This window comes from Mesoplodon bidens (genome assembly GCF_964165515.1).
Source record: "Mesoplodon bidens genome assembly, chromosome: 7".
Taxonomy (NCBI): domain Eukaryota; kingdom Metazoa; phylum Chordata; class Mammalia; order Artiodactyla; family Ziphiidae; genus Mesoplodon; species Mesoplodon bidens.
In genome coordinates, this window is record NC_138164.1 from 116,476,068 (window position 1) to 116,492,104 (window position 16,037).

The 16,037-nt window shown below is 59.4% G+C and overlaps 3 protein-coding genes across 3 annotated transcripts; all 3 read left to right on the forward strand.

Annotated features, from left to right (window-relative positions):
* The first annotated feature begins 3,860 nt into the window (after nt 1–3,860).
* Nucleotides 3,861–5,104, forward strand: LOC308620895 (interferon-induced transmembrane protein 3-like). The gene is made up of 2 exons (XM_081240788.1): nt 3,861–4,214; nt 4,820–5,104. Exons 1-2 carry the CDS (start codon nt 3,957–3,959, stop codon nt 5,012–5,014), a joined length of 453 nt encoding a protein of 150 aa, XP_081096914.1. The 5' UTR covers nt 3,861–3,956; the 3' UTR covers nt 5,015–5,104.
* A 1,994-nt stretch (nt 5,105–7,098) lies between these two features.
* LOC308619759 (interferon-induced transmembrane protein 3-like) lies at nt 7,099–8,342 on the forward strand. Its single transcript, XM_081238879.1, has 2 exons — nt 7,099–7,452; nt 8,058–8,342. The coding sequence occupies exons 1-2, from the start codon at nt 7,195–7,197 to the stop codon at nt 8,250–8,252; spliced, it is 453 nt and encodes a 150-aa protein (XP_081095005.1). The 5' UTR covers nt 7,099–7,194; the 3' UTR covers nt 8,253–8,342.
* Nucleotides 8,343–10,346: 2,004 nt separating this feature from the next.
* On the forward strand, nt 10,347–11,580 carry LOC308620209 (interferon-induced transmembrane protein 3-like). Its single transcript, XM_081239596.1, has 2 exons — nt 10,347–10,690; nt 11,296–11,580. The coding sequence occupies exons 1-2, from the start codon at nt 10,433–10,435 to the stop codon at nt 11,485–11,487; spliced, it is 450 nt and encodes a 149-aa protein (XP_081095722.1). The 5' UTR covers nt 10,347–10,432; the 3' UTR covers nt 11,488–11,580.
* Nucleotides 11,581–16,037: the final 4,457 nt, after the last annotated feature.

Below are 16,037 nucleotides of genomic sequence, written 5' to 3' on the forward strand. Positions count from 1 at the left end.
AGGGGGACCAGGGTAGCCGCGGGGCCGCCAGGCTGAGGCCAGGGCCCAGTCGGAAGGAGCTTCTCCCCTCTTCCGCCCTCTCCTACTTGGCCCTCGGAGGGCTTGGACAGACGGCCCACACCGTGGAGGGGGTCTGCTTTACTCAGCCCACCTTTCAAAGTGAAGCTCATCCAGAAAGACCCCCGAGACACGCCAGGATAACCACTGACCTAGCGTCTGGGCCTTGCGCCCCAGTCGGGCTGACACAGGAAATTCACATCACGCTTTTCCACGTGGGTTGAATCTTTCCCGCCTCGGGAACACGGCTTCTCCTTGCGTTTACGGCGTTTACGGCGCTGCGCCGCGGCGGTCGGGGCGAGCTGCAAGCGTTCTGACGACGAGTGATCTCGGATCTTAACGGCGACCAAGAAAGCTCTGTTCCTGCTTCTGCCGCCGCCTGACGTGGGCTGGCGGCCGTCAGCGGCGGGTCCCCCTCACCCCCCGGGGCCCAGGGTGAAGCTCCCATCGCGGGCTTCGTGACCGCCACAGGGCTGTGCGGAGTCCGCGTGATGCCCGCGAGTGACCCCGCACCTGCGCCCGCGTCCCAGGTGCTGCGGGACTTGGGTGGGGGAGGGGTGGCGGGGGTGGGGTGTTGGCGGGCTTCTGGAGGAGACGATGCGGCTCCGCGCTCCGTGCACTGGGAACGAGGGTGTGAGGGGCCAGAGTCTCCCCCCAAACTCCCGGAAGACGGCGGCCCTGCCGACCCTGCCTCCAGCTGCTCTCACGTCTGTGCCGATTGCCCGCAGTCCCCGGGCAGCTGGTCTGTGAGCGTGGGCTCCCTGCCCTCTGTCGCTCCGCCGTGTACCAGCTGCGACTGGGCGCTGCAGCATCAGCACCACCCCGAGGGACTGGACCTCACGCCTCCAAGAGAGGGGACCTTCTCAAGGACAGCGTATCAGAGTGCCTGTGGCCAAGACGGATGCTATGTGCTCCTGATTTCTCTGTAAAGCAAAACTCTGTTTATTCTCTACTCCATTTTGGCCAGCAAGAGGCCCTGTAGAGACTTGCTTTTTCCTTAAAATGTTAATTCATGAAACTCCAGAGGCTAGGCTTAACAAAAGGAAGATACAGCTTTCTACATCCTAGACATGTTCAAAAATCTGGTTTTATACCGTGTTAATCTGAGTAGGTTCACAGGAGTATGGATCTTACTTCCCTGTGTAGTTAGAAAGCTAGGTGACCCTAACTGTTACAGGTTGTTCTGGTCTCTCTGATTATTGGTCCTTGGAAATTCATTGGGAAAAGTCATGTAAAACCCCTAAAACTTTGCAGAAGAATGGCACCTTCCAAGGGGATCAGACAGTGTGGGCCAGCTGTACCTTCCCTTCCTGACTCCACCACCTCGCCTGCTGCACAGGGACCCAGCACAGACTCCGAGAGACCCTGCCCCGCCTGAGAAAGGACTTCAGACTTGGGGAGCTGGTGGAGGGGGGTCTCCACAAGATGACATGTCCCTGCTGGGGCCTACCGTTGCAAGTAGAAGGGGTCAGGCCCTCTTTTCTTTTGCCCACAGATCACCAGGGCATGAGCATAGTAGAGTATGAGCTGCAAACCCAATTTAAAATATTCCAGTAGCCACGTGAAGAAAGAAAAAAAAGGTGAGATTTATTTTAAGGATCTATTTTCTTTGAACCGATATATAGAAAATATTATAACAACATATAATTAATGAAAGGTATTATTTTTAAATAAATAAATTTTTTTAAAATTTAATTTTGCCTGCGTTGGGTCCTCGTTGCTGCGCGCGGGCTTTCTTTAGTTGCGGTGAGCGGGGGCTACACTTCGTCGCGGCGCGTGGCCTTCTCACTGCAGTGGCTTCTCTTGTTGTGGACTAGACGCACAGGCTTCAGTAGTTGTGGCTCACGGGTTCAGTAGTTGTGGCATGCGGGCTCTAGAGAGCAGGCTCAGTAGTTGTGGCGCCCGGGAGCTTAGTTGCTCCGTGGCATGTGGGATCTTCCCGGACCAGGGCTCGAACCCGTGTCCCCTCCATTGGCAGGCGGATTCTTCACCACTGTGCCACCAGGGAAGTCCCATGAAAGATATTATTGATGAAATAATTTATATCTTAACAAAAAATTCTTTTTTTCTCACCAAGCTTTCAAAGTCTGATATGAGACTTACGCATACATCTTTTCTCCACTGGAACTCGCCACGCTCCCGGGCCTGGTGGTGGCCACTGTGAAGCTCTGGAGCAGAGCCAGCCTGGAGGCTGTTGGAGGCATGGGAGCCGGCAGGGAGGACCCCCAGGTGGGGCAGCAGGAGGGCGGCCGCCAAGTTCATTCCCCCAGCCTGACAAGGAGGAGGGCACAGGGGACTTGGAAGCTCCCGGAGAAAAGGCAGCCACCCTGCCCTGGGTGGGGCAGAGCAGGAGGGGCTGGGGGGAGCCAGATGGACGTCGGCACGGAGCGGGGCTGCGGGAGAGGCGGGTCAGGGGTCAGGCCCACTAGGTGCGTTACTTCTTTGTGACAGGGAAACAGCACAGCGCTCGGTGCCCCTGAGACACCGGCACGGCCTCACCGCAAGACACACACCGCTCTCTGCTCCGATGTCACCATTTTGCCGTGGGGTGGACAGAGTCAGTAAGAGGAAAGCGTGTAATTCAGGAAGGCTCTGGGCGGTGGAGGCATTGCCCCTTCCCGAGGCCCCTGCATGCTGCCCCTTAAGCTCCTTGGTCGGTATATCAAATGGGGGGGGGGCGGGAGGGAGGAGGGAACGACGGGGCTGCACAGATATGCAGGCCCTGGGCTCCCAGCTGCCGCCAGATGCCCTGGACCCTGGGGTCTCCCACCACAGCTGCCTCCTCAGGTCGTGCGGGACCCAGTGTCCCCGCACCCGGGAGCCCTTGGGAGACCATGGGAGGCTCCTTTGGGGCAGGCCACCCAGGCTCCTGGGTGCTGACCTGCAACCAGGAAGGACTCAAACCAGCCTGGAGCAGGGACTCAGGGCCAGGAAGGCCAGTGCATTTCCGAGGGGAGGGCGGTGCAGTGAGGGGTGGGCTGTGGGCCAGGGCTCGCTCTGGGGGCTGGGGTGTGGAGGCTGAGTGAGGGTCTGGGAGGGGCCCTGCGTGGAGACAGCGGGGCTGCAGCAGGCTTGGACCTGAGACCCCCAGGCTGGGGAAGGGTCCCGGGGCCTGACCACACCCCTAAGTAGGGAGGTGGGGTGGCTGAGCCAGGGCCTGGCTGGGGTGTGAAGGGACACAGAATTCATGACCCCAAAGGTGCCTCTTTGCCATATTGATTAGTTCAAGCTGGTTATTGTTAAGCAATAGGACACCTGGGAGAAGCTCTGAAACTGAGTAGAAGTCAGCCTTTTGAAAGACATTTACATGTACAAGGGAAACCGCCGTGTAAGTGTGTCTCCTCTTGTATGGGGATGAGGGGGACGACCACATTTCTAGAGACTCTTGTGGATGGAGAAGCTCTGCAGGAATCCTTACCCTCGTTTGTGTGCTTTTCCTTGTCACCTCCCAGAGGCGCCTCTCTTCCCCACCCCGCAACACCTTCTGTCTTTAGCTGGAGGTGGCATTTAAGGTGGTGGCTTCAGCATTTCCGGAGTCACTCAGTTTTCCTGGGTCTCTCCCATGTATACAGGAGGTCTACGTGTTATTAAACTGGGATTGGTTTTTCTCCTGTTAAACTGTCTTTGGATTACAGTGGGGTCTCAACCAGGACCCTGGGAGGGTAGCAGGAAAGTCTTCTGCCCCCAGCCTCTGGGATGGGAAGCTCCCTCCAGGCCCTCAGCCTCCCTCCCACTGACGCTGGTGTAACCTGACACTCGGCGGTTCTCACCCCGCCTCCCAGGACCAGCCCATCCCCAGTCCCCCAACTTCCAGGAAACGGAAACTTCAGTGAAATCGAAACTACTGGGGAAAGGGAGGACCCCTGAGAGTGTCCAGGCACCTGGACCACAGCTGCCTCATGCCCACCATGCACCGCACATCCCAGCCCTTCATCAATGGTGCCCACAGTGGGATCTCCCCGAGCAATGAGACGCTCAAGGAGGAGCATGAGGTGGCCGTGCTGGGGGCTCCCCCGAGCCAGGCTCCCGTGACGACCACGGTGATCAACATCCGCAGCGAGACCTCGGTGCCCGACCACATCGTCTGGTCCCTGTTCAACACGATCTTCATGAACTTGTGCTGCCTGGGCTTCGTGGCTTTTGCCTACTCCGTGAAGGTGGGTGGGTGCCTGGGAGGCTCTCCAAGGAAGTGTGTGTGAGCCTGGAGAGGCCCCCCCTGCCTGGCTGGCACGTGGGGTGTGGAGAGCCCTTGTGTGTACTGTTCTGTGTGTGTGTGTGTCTGTTTGTGGCTTGGGGGATCATTCCCAATGAGAGTTCACGGCGAAGCTGCGGGGGCGCACATGGGGATGGGGGGCTATGTCTCCACCACCCCAAGAAGTTCTCCTTCCCAGCCTTGTGAGAGAAGTTACCTCCTTCACACTTCGGATTCAGACCTCGAGTCTGGTTCCAGAAGAGAAAAAGCACTGAAAGGACACTGACCCCTGGTGGGGTGCGTGGCCAGCACAGGGGACAGAGCAGAGGGAGGGTGAGCCCTGGGGCCTCCCGGAGAGCTGAGAGTCAGTGAGGAAGCAGACTGAGGCCCCAGGAGGGGAGGGGGGCCCACCGGGCACTGTCCTGCTTGGGCTCCAGGGAACGGGCAGGGGTGGGTCCCCATCTTGGTGAATGGGCCCTGGGGGACCAGCAGGGGACGGCCTGAATCACAGCACCTGGCTGTCACCTGGCCCAGCTCCAGGTCCCCCTCACCGTCTCTTCCCCCCCCCAGTCTAGGGACCGGAAGATGGTGGGCGATATCACTGGGGCCCAGAGCTACGCCTCCACCGCCAAGTGCCTGAACATCTGTGCCCTGGTCCTGGGCCTCCTCCTGATTGCCGTCTTCATCGTTATTTTCGCCACTAGCTCCCTGATGATTTTTCAAGGAGTTTCCCAGCTCATAAAGGATCATGGAGGCGAACAGTAGCTGCCGGCAGCCTGAGGCAGTCACCCCTTTTCACTGCAGTTTATACACGCATCTGTCCACAGTTGAATAAAATAAAGCATCTGTATGTGAGGGTTCTGTGTTGTTCTGTTTTTTTTTTGCGCTGCGCGGGCCTCTCACTGTTGTGGCCTCACCCGTTGCGGAGCACAGGCTCCGGAGACGCAGGCTCAGCGGCCATGGCTCACAGGCCCAGCCGCTCCGCGGCATGTGGGATCTTCCCGGACCGGGGCACGAACCCGTGTCCCCTGCATCGGCAGGCGGACTCTCAACCAGTGCGCCACCAGGGAAGCCCTGATGAAATAATTTATATCTTAACAAAAAATTCTTTTTTTCTCACCAAGCTTTCAAAGTCTGATATGAGACTTACGCATACATCTTTTCTCCACTGGAACTCGCCACGCTCCCGGGCCTGGTGGTGGCCACTGTGAAGCTCTGGAGCAGAGCCAGCCTGGAGGCTGTTGGAGGCATGGGAGCCGGCAGGGAGGACCCCTAGGTGGGGCAGCAGGAGGGCGGCCGCCAAGTTCATTCCCCCAGCCTGACAAGGAGGAGGGCACAGGGGACTTGGAAGCTCCCCGAGAAAAGGCAGCCACCCTGCCCTGGGTGGGGCAGAGCAGGAGGGGCTGGGGGGAACCAGATGGACGTCGGCACGGAGCGGGGCTGCGGGAGAGGCGGGTCAGGGGTCAGGCCCACTAGGTGCGTTACTTCTTTGTGACAGGGAAACAGCACAGCGCTCGGTGCCCCTGAGACACCGGCACGGCCTCACCGCAAGACACACACCGCTCTCTGCTCCGATGTCACCATTTTGCCGTGGGGTGGACAGAGTCAGTAAGAGGAAAGCGTGTAATTCAGGAAGGCTCTGGGCGGTGGAGGCATTGCCCCTTCCCGAGGCCCCTGCATGCTGCCCCTTAAGCTCCTTGGTCGGTATATCAAATGGGGGGGGGCGGGAGGGAGGAGGGAACGACGGGGCTGCACAGATATGCAGGCCCTGGGCTCCCAGCTGCCGCCAGATGCCCTGGACCCTGGGGTCTCCCACCACAGCTGCCTCCTCAGGTCGTGCGGGACCCAGTGTCCCCGCACCCGGGAGCCCTTGGGAGACCATGGGAGGCTCCTTTGGGGCAGGCCACCCAGGCTCCTGGGTGCTGACCTGCAACCAGGAAGGACCCAAACCAGCCTGGAGCAGGGACTCAGGGCCAGGAAGGCCAGTGCATTTCCGAGGGGAGGGCGGTGCAGTGAGGGGTGGGCTGTGGGCCAGGGCTCGCTCTGGGGGCTGGGGTGTGGAGGCTGAGTGAGGGTCTGGGAGGGGCCCTGCGTGGAGACAGCGGGGCTGCAGCAGGCTTGGACCTGAGACCCCCAGGCTGGGGAAGGGTCCCGGGGCCTGACCACACCCCTAAGTAGGGAGGTGGGGTGGCTGAGCCAGGGCCTGGCTGGGGTGTGAAGGGACACAGAATTCATGACCCCAAAGGTGCCTCTTTGCCATATTGATTAGTTCAAGCTGGTTATTGTTAAGCAATAGGACACCTGGGAGAAGCTCTGAAACTGAGTAGAAGTCAGCCTTTTGAAAGACATTTACATGTACAAGGGAAACCGCCGTGTAAGTGTGTCTCCTCTTGTATGGGGATGAGGGGGACGACCACATTTCTAGAGACTCTTGTGGATGGAGAAGCTCTGCAGGAATCCTTACCCTCGTTTGTGTGCTTTTCCTTGTCACCTCCCAGAGGCGCCTCTCTTCCCCACCCCGCAACACCTTCTGTCTTTAGCTGGAGGTGGCATTTAAGGTGGTGGCTTCAGCATTTCCGGAGTCACTCAGTTTTCCTGGGTCTCTCCCATGTATACAGGAGGTCTACGTGTTATTAAACTGGGATTGGTTTTTCTCCTGTTAAACTGTCTTTGGATTACAGTGGGGTCTCAACCAGGACCCTGGGAGGGTAGCAGGAAAGTCTTCTGCCCCCAGCCTCTGGGATGGGAAGCTCCCTCCAGGCCCTCAGCCTCCCTCCCACTGACGCTGGTGTAACCTGACACTCGGCGGTTCTCACCCCGCCTCCCAGGACCAGCCCATCCCCAGTCCCCCAACTTCCAGGAAACGGAAACTTCAGTGAAATCGAAACTACTGGGGAAAGGGAGGACCCCTGAGAGTGTCCAGGCACCTGGACCACAGCTGCCTCATGCCCACCATGCACCGCACATCCCAGCCCTTCATCAATGGTGCCCACAGTGGGATCTCCCCGAGCAATGAGACGCTCAAGGAGGAGCATGAGGTGGCCGTGCTGGGGGCTCCCCCGAGCCAGGCTCCCGTGACGACCACGGTGATCAACATCCGCAGCGAGACCTCGGTGCCCGACCACATCGTCTGGTCCCTGTTCAACACGATCTTCATGAACTTGTGCTGCCTGGGCTTCGTGGCTTTTGCCTACTCCGTGAAGGTGGGTGGGTGCCTGGGAGGCTCTCCAAGGAAGTGTGTGTGAGCCTGGAGAGGCCCCCCCTGCCTGGCTGGCACGTGGGGTGTGGAGAGCCCTTGTGTGTACTGTTCTGTGTGTGTGTGTGTCTGTTTGTGGCTTGGGGGATCATTCCCAATGAGAGTTCACGGCGAAGCTGCGGGGGCGCACATGGGGATGGGGGGCTATGTCTCCACCACCCCAAGAAGTTCTCCTTCCCAGCCTTGTGAGAGAAGTTACCTCCTTCACACTTCGGATTCAGACCTCGAGTCTGGTTCCAGAAGAGAAAAAGCACTGAAAGGACACTGACCCCTGGTGGGGTGCGTGGCCAGCACAGGGGACAGAGCAGAGGGAGGGTGAGCCCTGGGGCCTCCCGGAGAGCTGAGAGTCAGTGAGGAAGCAGACTGAGGCCCCAGGAGGGGAGGGGGGCCCACCGGGCACTGTCCTGCTTGGGCTCCAGGGAACGGGCAGGGGTGGGTCCCCATCTTGGTGAATGGGCCCTGGGGGACCAGCAGGGGACGGCCTGAATCACAGCACCTGGCTGTCACCTGGCCCAGCTCCAGGTCCCCCTCACCGTCTCTTCCCCCCCCCAGTCTAGGGACCGGAAGATGGTGGGCGATATCACTGGGGCCCAGAGCTACGCCTCCACCGCCAAGTGCCTGAACATCTGTGCCCTGGTCCTGGGCCTCCTCCTGATTGCCGTCTTCATCGTTATTTTCGCCACTAGCTCCCTGATGATTTTTCAAGGAGTTTCCCAGCTCATAAAGGATCATGGAGGCGAACAGTAGCTGCCGGCAGCCTGAGGCAGTCACCCCTTTTCACTGCAGTTTATACACGCATCTGTCCACAGTTGAATAAAATAAAGCATCTGTATGTGAGGGTTCTGTGTTGTTCTGTTTTTTTTTTGCGCTGCGCGGGCCTCTCACTGTTGTGGCCTCACCCGTTGCGGAGCACAGGCTCCGGAGACGCAGGCTCAGCGGCCATGGCTCACAGGCCCAGCCGCTCCGCGGCATGTGGGATCTTCCCGGACCGGGGCACGAACCCGTGTCCCCTGCATCGGCAGGCGGACTCTCAACCAGTGCGCCACCAGGGAAGCCCTGATGAAATAATTTATATCTTAACAAAAAATTCTTTTTTTCTCACCAAGCTTTCAAAGTCTGATATGAGACTTACGCATACATCTTTTCTCCACTGGAACTCGCCACGCTCCCGGGCCTGGTGGTGGCCACTGTGAAGCTCTGGAGCAGAGCCAGCCTGGAGGCTGTTGGAGGCATGGGAGCCGGCAGGGAGGACCCCTAGGTGGGGCAGCAGGAGGGCGGCCGCCAAGTTCATTCCCCCAGCCTGACAAGGAGGAGGGCACAGGGGACTTGGAAGCTCCCCGAGAAAAGGCAGCCACCCTGCCCTGGGTGGGGCAGAGCAGGAGGGGCTGGGGGGAGCCAGATGGACGTCGGCACGGAGCGGGGCTGCGGGAGAGGCGGGTCAGGGGTCAGGCCCACTAGGTGCGTTACTTCTTTGTGACAGGGAAACAGCACAGCGCTCGGTGCCCCTGAGACACCGGCACGGCCTCACCGCAAGACACACACCGCTCTCTGCTCCGATGTCACCATTTTGCCGTGGGGTGGACAGAGTCAGTAAGAGGAAAGCGTGTAATTCAGGAAGGCTCTGGGCGGTGGAGGCATTGCCCCTTCCCGAGGCCCCTGCATGCTGCCCCTTAAGCTCCTTGGTCGGTATATCAAATGGGGGGGGGCGGGAGGGAGGAGGGAACGACGGGGCTGCACAGATATGCAGGCCCTGGGCTCCCAGCTGCCGCCAGATGCCCTGGACCCTGGGGTCTCCCACCACAGCTGCCTCCTCAGGTCGTGCGGGACCCAGTGTCCCCGCACCCGGGAGCCCTTGGGAGACCATGGGAGGCTCCTTTGGGGCAGGCCACCCAGGCTCCTGGGTGCTGACCTGCAACCAGGAAGGACCCAAACCAGCCTGGAGCAGGGACTCAGGGCCAGGAAGGCCAGTGCATTTCCGAGGGGAGGGCGGTGCAGTGAGGGGTGGGCTGTGGGCCAGGGCTCGCTCTGGGGGCTGGGGTGTGGAGGCTGAGTGAGGGTCTGGGAGGGGCCCTGCGTGGAGACAGCGGGGCTGCAGCAGGCTTGGACCTGAGACCCCCAGGCTGGGGAAGGGTCCCGGGGCCTGACCACACCCCTAAGTAGGGAGGTGGGGTGGCTGAGCCAGGGCCTGGCTGGGGTGTGAAGGGACACAGAATTCATGACCCCAAAGGTGCCTCTTTGCCATATTGATTAGTTCAAGCTGGTTATTGTTAAGCAATAGGACACCTGGGAGAAGCTCTGAAACTGAGTAGAAGTCAGCCTTTTGAAAGACATTTACATGTACAAGGGAAACCGCCGTGTAAGTGTGTCTCCTCTTGTATGGGGATGAGGGGGACGACCACATTTCTAGAGACTCTTGTGGATGGAGAAGCTCTGCAGGAATCCTTACCCTCGTTTGTGTGCTTTTCCTTGTCACCTCCCAGAGGCGCCTCTCTTCCCCACCCCGCAACACCTTCTGTCTTTAGCTGGAGGTGGCATTTAAGGTGGTGGCTTCAGCATTTCCGGAGTCACTCAGTTTTCCTGGGTCTCTCCCATGTATACAGGAGGTCTACGTGTTATTAAACTGGGATTGGTTTTTCTCCTGTTAAACTGTCTTTGGATTACAGTGGGGTCTCAACCAGGACCCTGGGAGGGTAGCAGGAAAGTCTTCTGCCCCCAGCCTCTGGGATGGGAAGCTCCCTCCAGGCCCTCAGCCTCCTTCCCACTGACGCTGGTGTAACCTGACACTCGGCGGTTCTCACCCCGCCTCCCAGGACCAGCCCATCCCCAGTCCCCCAACTTCCAGGAAACAGAAACTTCAGTGAAATCGAAACTACTGGGGAAAGGGAGGACCCCTGAGAGTGTCCAGGCACCTGGACCACAGCTGCCTCATGCCCACCATGCACCGCACATCCCAGCCCTTCATCAATGGTGCCCACAGCGGGATCTCCCCGAGCTATGAGACGCTCAAGGAGGAGCACGAGGTGGCCGTGCTGGGGGCTCCCCAGAGCCAGGCTCCCGTGACGACCACGGTGATCAACATCCGCAGCGAGACCTCGGTGCCCGACCACATCGTCTGGTCCCTGTTCAACACGATCTTCATGAACTTGTGCTGCCTGGGCTTCGTGGCTTTTGCCTACTCCGTGAAGGTGGGTGGGCGCCTGGGAGGCTCTCCAAGGAAGTGTGTGTGAGCCTGGAGAGGCCCCCCCTGCCTGGCTGGCACGTGGGGTGTGGAGAGCCCTTGTGTGTACTGTTCTGTGTGTGTGTGTGTGTCTGTTTGTGGCTTGGGGGATCATTCCCAATGAGAGTTCACGGCGAAGCTGCGGGGGCGCACATGGGGATGGGGGGCTATGTCTCCACCACCCCAAGAAGTTCTCCTTCCCAGCCTTGTGAGAGAAGTTACCTCCTTCACACTTCGGATTCAGACCTCGAGTCTGGTCCAGAAGAGAAAAAGCACTGAAAGGACACTGACCCCTGGTGGGGTGCGTGGCCAGCACAGGGGACAGAGCAGAGGGAGGGTGAGCCCTGGGGCCTCCCGGAGAGCTGAGAGTCAGTGAGGAAGCAGACTGAGGCCCCAGGAGGGGAGGGGGGCCCACCGGGCACTGTCCTGCTTGGGCTCCAGGGAACGGGCAGGGGTGGGTCCCCATCTTGGTGAATGGGCCCTGGGGGACCAGCAGGGGACGGCCTGAATCACAGCACCTGGCTGTCACCTGGCCCAGCTCCAGGTCCCCCTCACCGTCTCTTCCCCCCCCAGTCTAGGGACCGGAAGATGGTGGGCGATATCACTGGGGCCCAGAGCTACGCCTCCACCGCCAAGTGCCTGAACATCTGTGCCCTGGTCCTGGGCCTCCTCCTGATTGCCGTCTTCATCGTTATTTTCGCCACTGGCTCCCTGATGATTTTTCAAGGAGTTTCCCAGCTCATAAAGGATCATGGAGGCGAATAGTAGCTGCCGGCAGCCTGAGGCAGTCACCCCTTTTCACTGCAGTTTATACACGCATCTGTCCACAGTTGAATAAAATAAAGCATTTGTATGTGAGGGTGCTGTGTTTTTTTTTTTTGGTAGTACGCGGGCCTCTCACTGTTGTGGCCTCTCCCGTTGCGGAGCACAGGCTCCGGACGCGCAGGCTCAGCGGCCATGGCTCACGGGCACAGCCGCTCCGCGGCATGTGGGATCTTCCCGGACCGGGGCACGAACCCGTGTCCCCTGCATCGGCAGGCGGACTCTCAACCATTGCGCCACCAGGGAAGCCCGGGTGCTGTGTTTTGACCTGGGGAGGGGGCCCTGTTGAGAGTCCCAGCCTGCCCCTGAGACTAAGCCCCCCCACCCCCCCATCCCATGGGCTCTGCTGCTCTGAGTGGGACCTGACAAGTCCTCAGGCCTTGCCTGTTTTTGGCCTCGAGCTGGGGCAGCAGCAACTGGACAGGGGTTTGGGGTGGTGACTCCCTGTGGGGAAGGGTCATGCCGGGTCCAGAACACCCTTGGCCCTGTTGACAAAATACAAAACAAAACAAACAAACAAAAACGCTTGGAAGCCCGCAAATAAGAAAAGAGTTTATTTGGAGTTTTAGGATTTACAGTCGGAGAAGTGCAGATTCAAGTAGCAATTCAAACGTGCTGCTAGGAAAGTACAAACACTGGGGGTTCTAAACACAACAAAGACATTCCAGAGAAGTTACAGGGGTTGTTTTACAAGCCGGATCGGTGCTAGCAGGCATTGGGTCACATGTCGGCAGCTGATTGGCTGCTAAAGTGAGGTTTCCAGGGAGTAAAGACAACAGGTTCCAGGTGGTCCCTGACGTGTGCAAATTCCAGGTCCGCAGTGGCTCCCTTGCTCCCTTGCAGACCCTTTGACATGTGTCTCCACTTTGCTCTTCCTAGTCCGTGGCCCCAAGGACCCCGTCAGCTCAGGAAGGCTACAAGAGTGCACGGGCCACCGCTGCAGAGACAGCCCCCAGGAGGAGGAGAAGCCCCTGCCCTGCCCTGGAAATCAGCCCCCATCCCTGGTTCTGTGAGGCCTCCAGATGTGTGGGCACTTGGGGTGCCCCAGGGCAGACCCTGCCCACAACCAGCTGGGCAGGTGCGGTGTGAGGTGGGGTGGCCCTAGCCTCCCCTTCGTCCCCTGACACCCGACCCCAGCTGTGGATCCCCTCCCGACCTGCACCCACGGCCCTTTTTCTGTCCCCAGCTGCAGTCCCCTGACTCCAGGAGATGACCGAGGGGCTGGGGTCTCAGGGTGGCCACGAGGGAGCCCCTCTCCCCAGGGGTCTGTCACACGTGAGCAGGGAGGGGACAGCCCCAAGGAAGTCCTGGAGGAGGGGAGGCTGGCAGACCTGCCCCTCTGGACTGGGAAGGACTGACTCCAAGGTGAGGAGGGGCGGCAGCCAGTAAAGCCCTGGAGTCCGGTGGGGGGCGCTGCCCAGCGACTCAGACCTCTGCTGGGTGGGCTGGGCAGGGGGAAGCTTCCCGGACCAGCAGCGCTCAGGAAGGGAGCCAGGGGCGAGGCCAGGAGAGATGTCCGTCCCCCCAGGAGCGCATCTGTCCTGCTCTGCCCTCCCTCCCTCGGGACCAAACCTGGGCGGGGCATCTTCAGGAACCCTAACAGCAGACTTCCTCCAGGCCAGACTCCAGGCAAAGCGAAAACAGAGACTTCTCTCCTGAGGGCTACTGGGAGAAAGGACCAGAAACGCCTCTCAGCCTTGCTGCCGGCCCACCTGTGCGGCCCTGCCCAGGGCTCTGACGTCCCAGTTCTGTGTCTTCCCAGCTCTGGTCCTCCCAGCTCTGCGTCCTCTCAGCTCCCTGAATGCTCCCCGCCCAGCCCAGGTCACCCACCCCAACCAGCACTGCCCACCCACAGGTGACCCAGGACACTGTGGCCACCCACATCAGAACCAGAGCTGGGGTGGCTCTGAGAACTAAGCTGCTCATGACACAGTAGTCCATGCCCAGGACCTTTGAAGGACCCTCAGTTCCCCTTCTTGATGCCTCGGGCCTCCTGTGAATTTTCGGAAGCTCCAGACCACAGGATCTTTGCTGCTGGCACCAGCTGGTCTCCCACCTAGCAGGACCCTCACCCCAAATCCGTGAAGATTGATGGGGTTACACTCAGTGCCACCACACTTCGTGACCGCTGTCCACCCGACAGGGGAATGTGGGACGTGCCTAGTCAGCCAGCCGGGATCGGGGGTTTGGGGGGTTGGGGTCACACGTCTGTCCCCGCACCCCCTGCCTGGGAGAGTGTCCTTCCTAGACTCAGAGAGGCAGGTCTGCCAGCCTCCCCTCTTCCGGGACCCAGCTTCCCTGGGGCCGAGCCTCCTGAGCTCACATGTGGGACCCAAGAGAGAGTGGGCAACCTCGTCTGAGTCACCGTCCTCCAGAGAGGACCCCAACCTACATAGCCCCTGAGGTAGGGCCTTGTGAGGGTTTGGTGTCTATAGTCCTAGGTGCCAGGACGGAAGGAAATCCACTGTGAAGAGTGCTGAATTCAATGAGAGCCGGAGAGGACTGGACCTCAGCCCAGTGAGGGAGCCCAGAAGAGCCTGGATCCCCAAGGGGCCTGTGGAGAAGGGGTCACTGCCCCAGCACCAGCCTGTGGCTTCCTGGACTCCTCCAGCCTCTCCTGGGTGATGCATAGCACACCTGGGATACTGTGCAGGGCGCGGTGGGTCAGCCGGTAGGGTGCGTCCCCCACGCCCACTCCCTCTGGGGTTCAGAGACAGGAATACCTGCCTGGGATGTCCCTCCCTGTATTGGGCTGAGGCGGGTCCCCACCTCCCCGTGTGCAGCCCAGGCTCACACCCAATGCCCCAGGGTCCCCAGTGTATGCGAGACACTTCCACCCAGCAGGGCAGCCACGTTTGTGTGGGAGGGAGTGGTCTTTCCTCTGGGGGTTTCTGTCGACTGGGGTGGGGTCACCAGCTCTGCTCTGGGCTTCTGCTGTCAGCCCACAGCTGAGCGCTCTGTGCTTCCCCGAGGCCACCGGGGACTCACAGCACTGTCCCCTCCCAGGGGACATCACAGCACCTTCACAGATGAGTGCACTTTATTGAATTCAGCTGTCGACAGCTTTGTCTCCATAAACTGCTGTATAAAAGGGTGGGGGGAGGGGGCGGGCCCACAGCCCCAGGTGCAGGGCCGGCCATGGACGGTGGAGGAACTGGGTTGCCTGCATGTCCAGCGGCTAGTAGCCTCTATTATTCTCCATCTGTAAAGCCATCTGGTAGGCTTTCAGGTAAGCAAACACCAATCCAATGATCAGAAAGATGCCCAGGACCAGGGCACAGATGTTCAGGCACTTGGCGGTGGAAGCATAGCTCTGGGCCCCAGTGATATCGCCCACCATCTTCCGGTCCCTAGACTGGGGAAGAAGAGACGGTGAGGGGGACCTGGAGCTGGGCCAGGTGACAGCCAGGTGCTGTGATTCAGGCCGTCCCCTGCTGGTCCCCCAGGGCCCATTCACCAAGATGGGGACCCACCCCTGCCCGTTCCCTGGAGCCCAAGCAGGACAGTGCCCGGTGGGCCCCCCTCCCCTCCTGGGGCCTCAGTCTGCTTCCTCACTGACTCTCAGCTCTCCGGGAGGCCCCAGGGCTCACCCTCCCTCTGCTCTGTCCCCTGTGCTGGCCACGCACCCCACCAGGGGTCAGTGTCCTTTCAGTGCTTTTTCTCTTCTGGACCAGACTCGAGGTCTGAATCCGAAGTGTGAAGGAGGTAACTTCTCTCACAAGGCTGGGAAGGAGAACTTCTTGGGGTGGTGGAGACATAGCCCCCCATCCCCGTGTGTGCCCCTGCAGCCTCGCTGTGAACACTCACTGGGAATGATCCCCCAAGCCACAGGTTCCACAGTTCCCTTGAATCTGCGTCTACATCTACATGGGAACTGTAAGTGGCCATGCACAGTTTCCCATCCGCGTGGAGCCCCCGGGCTGCCATCCTCGCGTGTGGAGTTCTTCTGGTACCATGCTCGACGAGTCCTCAGACACCACATTAGGAACTGTTGGTGTTCACCAGCTGGAGTCGGACTGGGTCTGATTTAAAAACTGAATAGGGTTTTGAAATGAACTAGGTCCAATTTAGGCTGGACTGGGTCCAGTGCAGGTCCTCGGGCGAGTAAAATCTTAAGCAAAGGCTAACTGCGAATGTGAAATTTGCAAGTTAAAAAAAGAGGCGCAAAAATTGGTAGTGCAGGTGGAGCATTTAAAGGCTGTTAGACCACTTGTCTCCTAACCCAAGGACTCCCATGTTAGGATAAATTGATCGTGGAACAGATTATATTGACTCCAGGTCACCCACCAACGTCAAGAAAATTTCTGAGCAGAGCAGCGAGGTGCACAGTGAACTACACACAATGTGCATCCCAGAGGCACATCCCTTTGAGCTTTTAGTTTGGCTCAGAGAGAACCCAAGGCTTAGCTAGAAGAAAGGAACTTGACACCTGTCAGCACAACCGTTTATTGTATATCTAAGAACTGTTGTCCCAGAGCTGTAGATATCACAAA

Excerpts from the sequence above, each read along its gene's own strand:
- LOC308620895 (XM_081240788.1), top strand. The coding sequence starts at position 3,957 with ATGCCCACCATGCACCGCACATCCCAGCCCTTCATCAATGGTGCCCAC. Across the intron at positions 4,215-4,819 it reads CTTTTGCCTACTCCGTGAAG|TCTAGGGACCGGAAGATGGT; the intron begins GTGGGTGGGTGC and ends TCCCCCCCCCAG.
- LOC308619759 (XM_081238879.1), top strand. The coding sequence starts at position 7,195 with ATGCCCACCATGCACCGCACATCCCAGCCCTTCATCAATGGTGCCCAC. Across the intron at positions 7,453-8,057 it reads CTTTTGCCTACTCCGTGAAG|TCTAGGGACCGGAAGATGGT; the intron begins GTGGGTGGGTGC and ends TCCCCCCCCCAG.
- LOC308620209 (XM_081239596.1), top strand. The coding sequence starts at position 10,433 with ATGCCCACCATGCACCGCACATCCCAGCCCTTCATCAATGGTGCCCAC. Across the intron at positions 10,691-11,295 it reads CTTTTGCCTACTCCGTGAAG|TCTAGGGACCGGAAGATGGT; the intron begins GTGGGTGGGCGC and ends TTCCCCCCCCAG.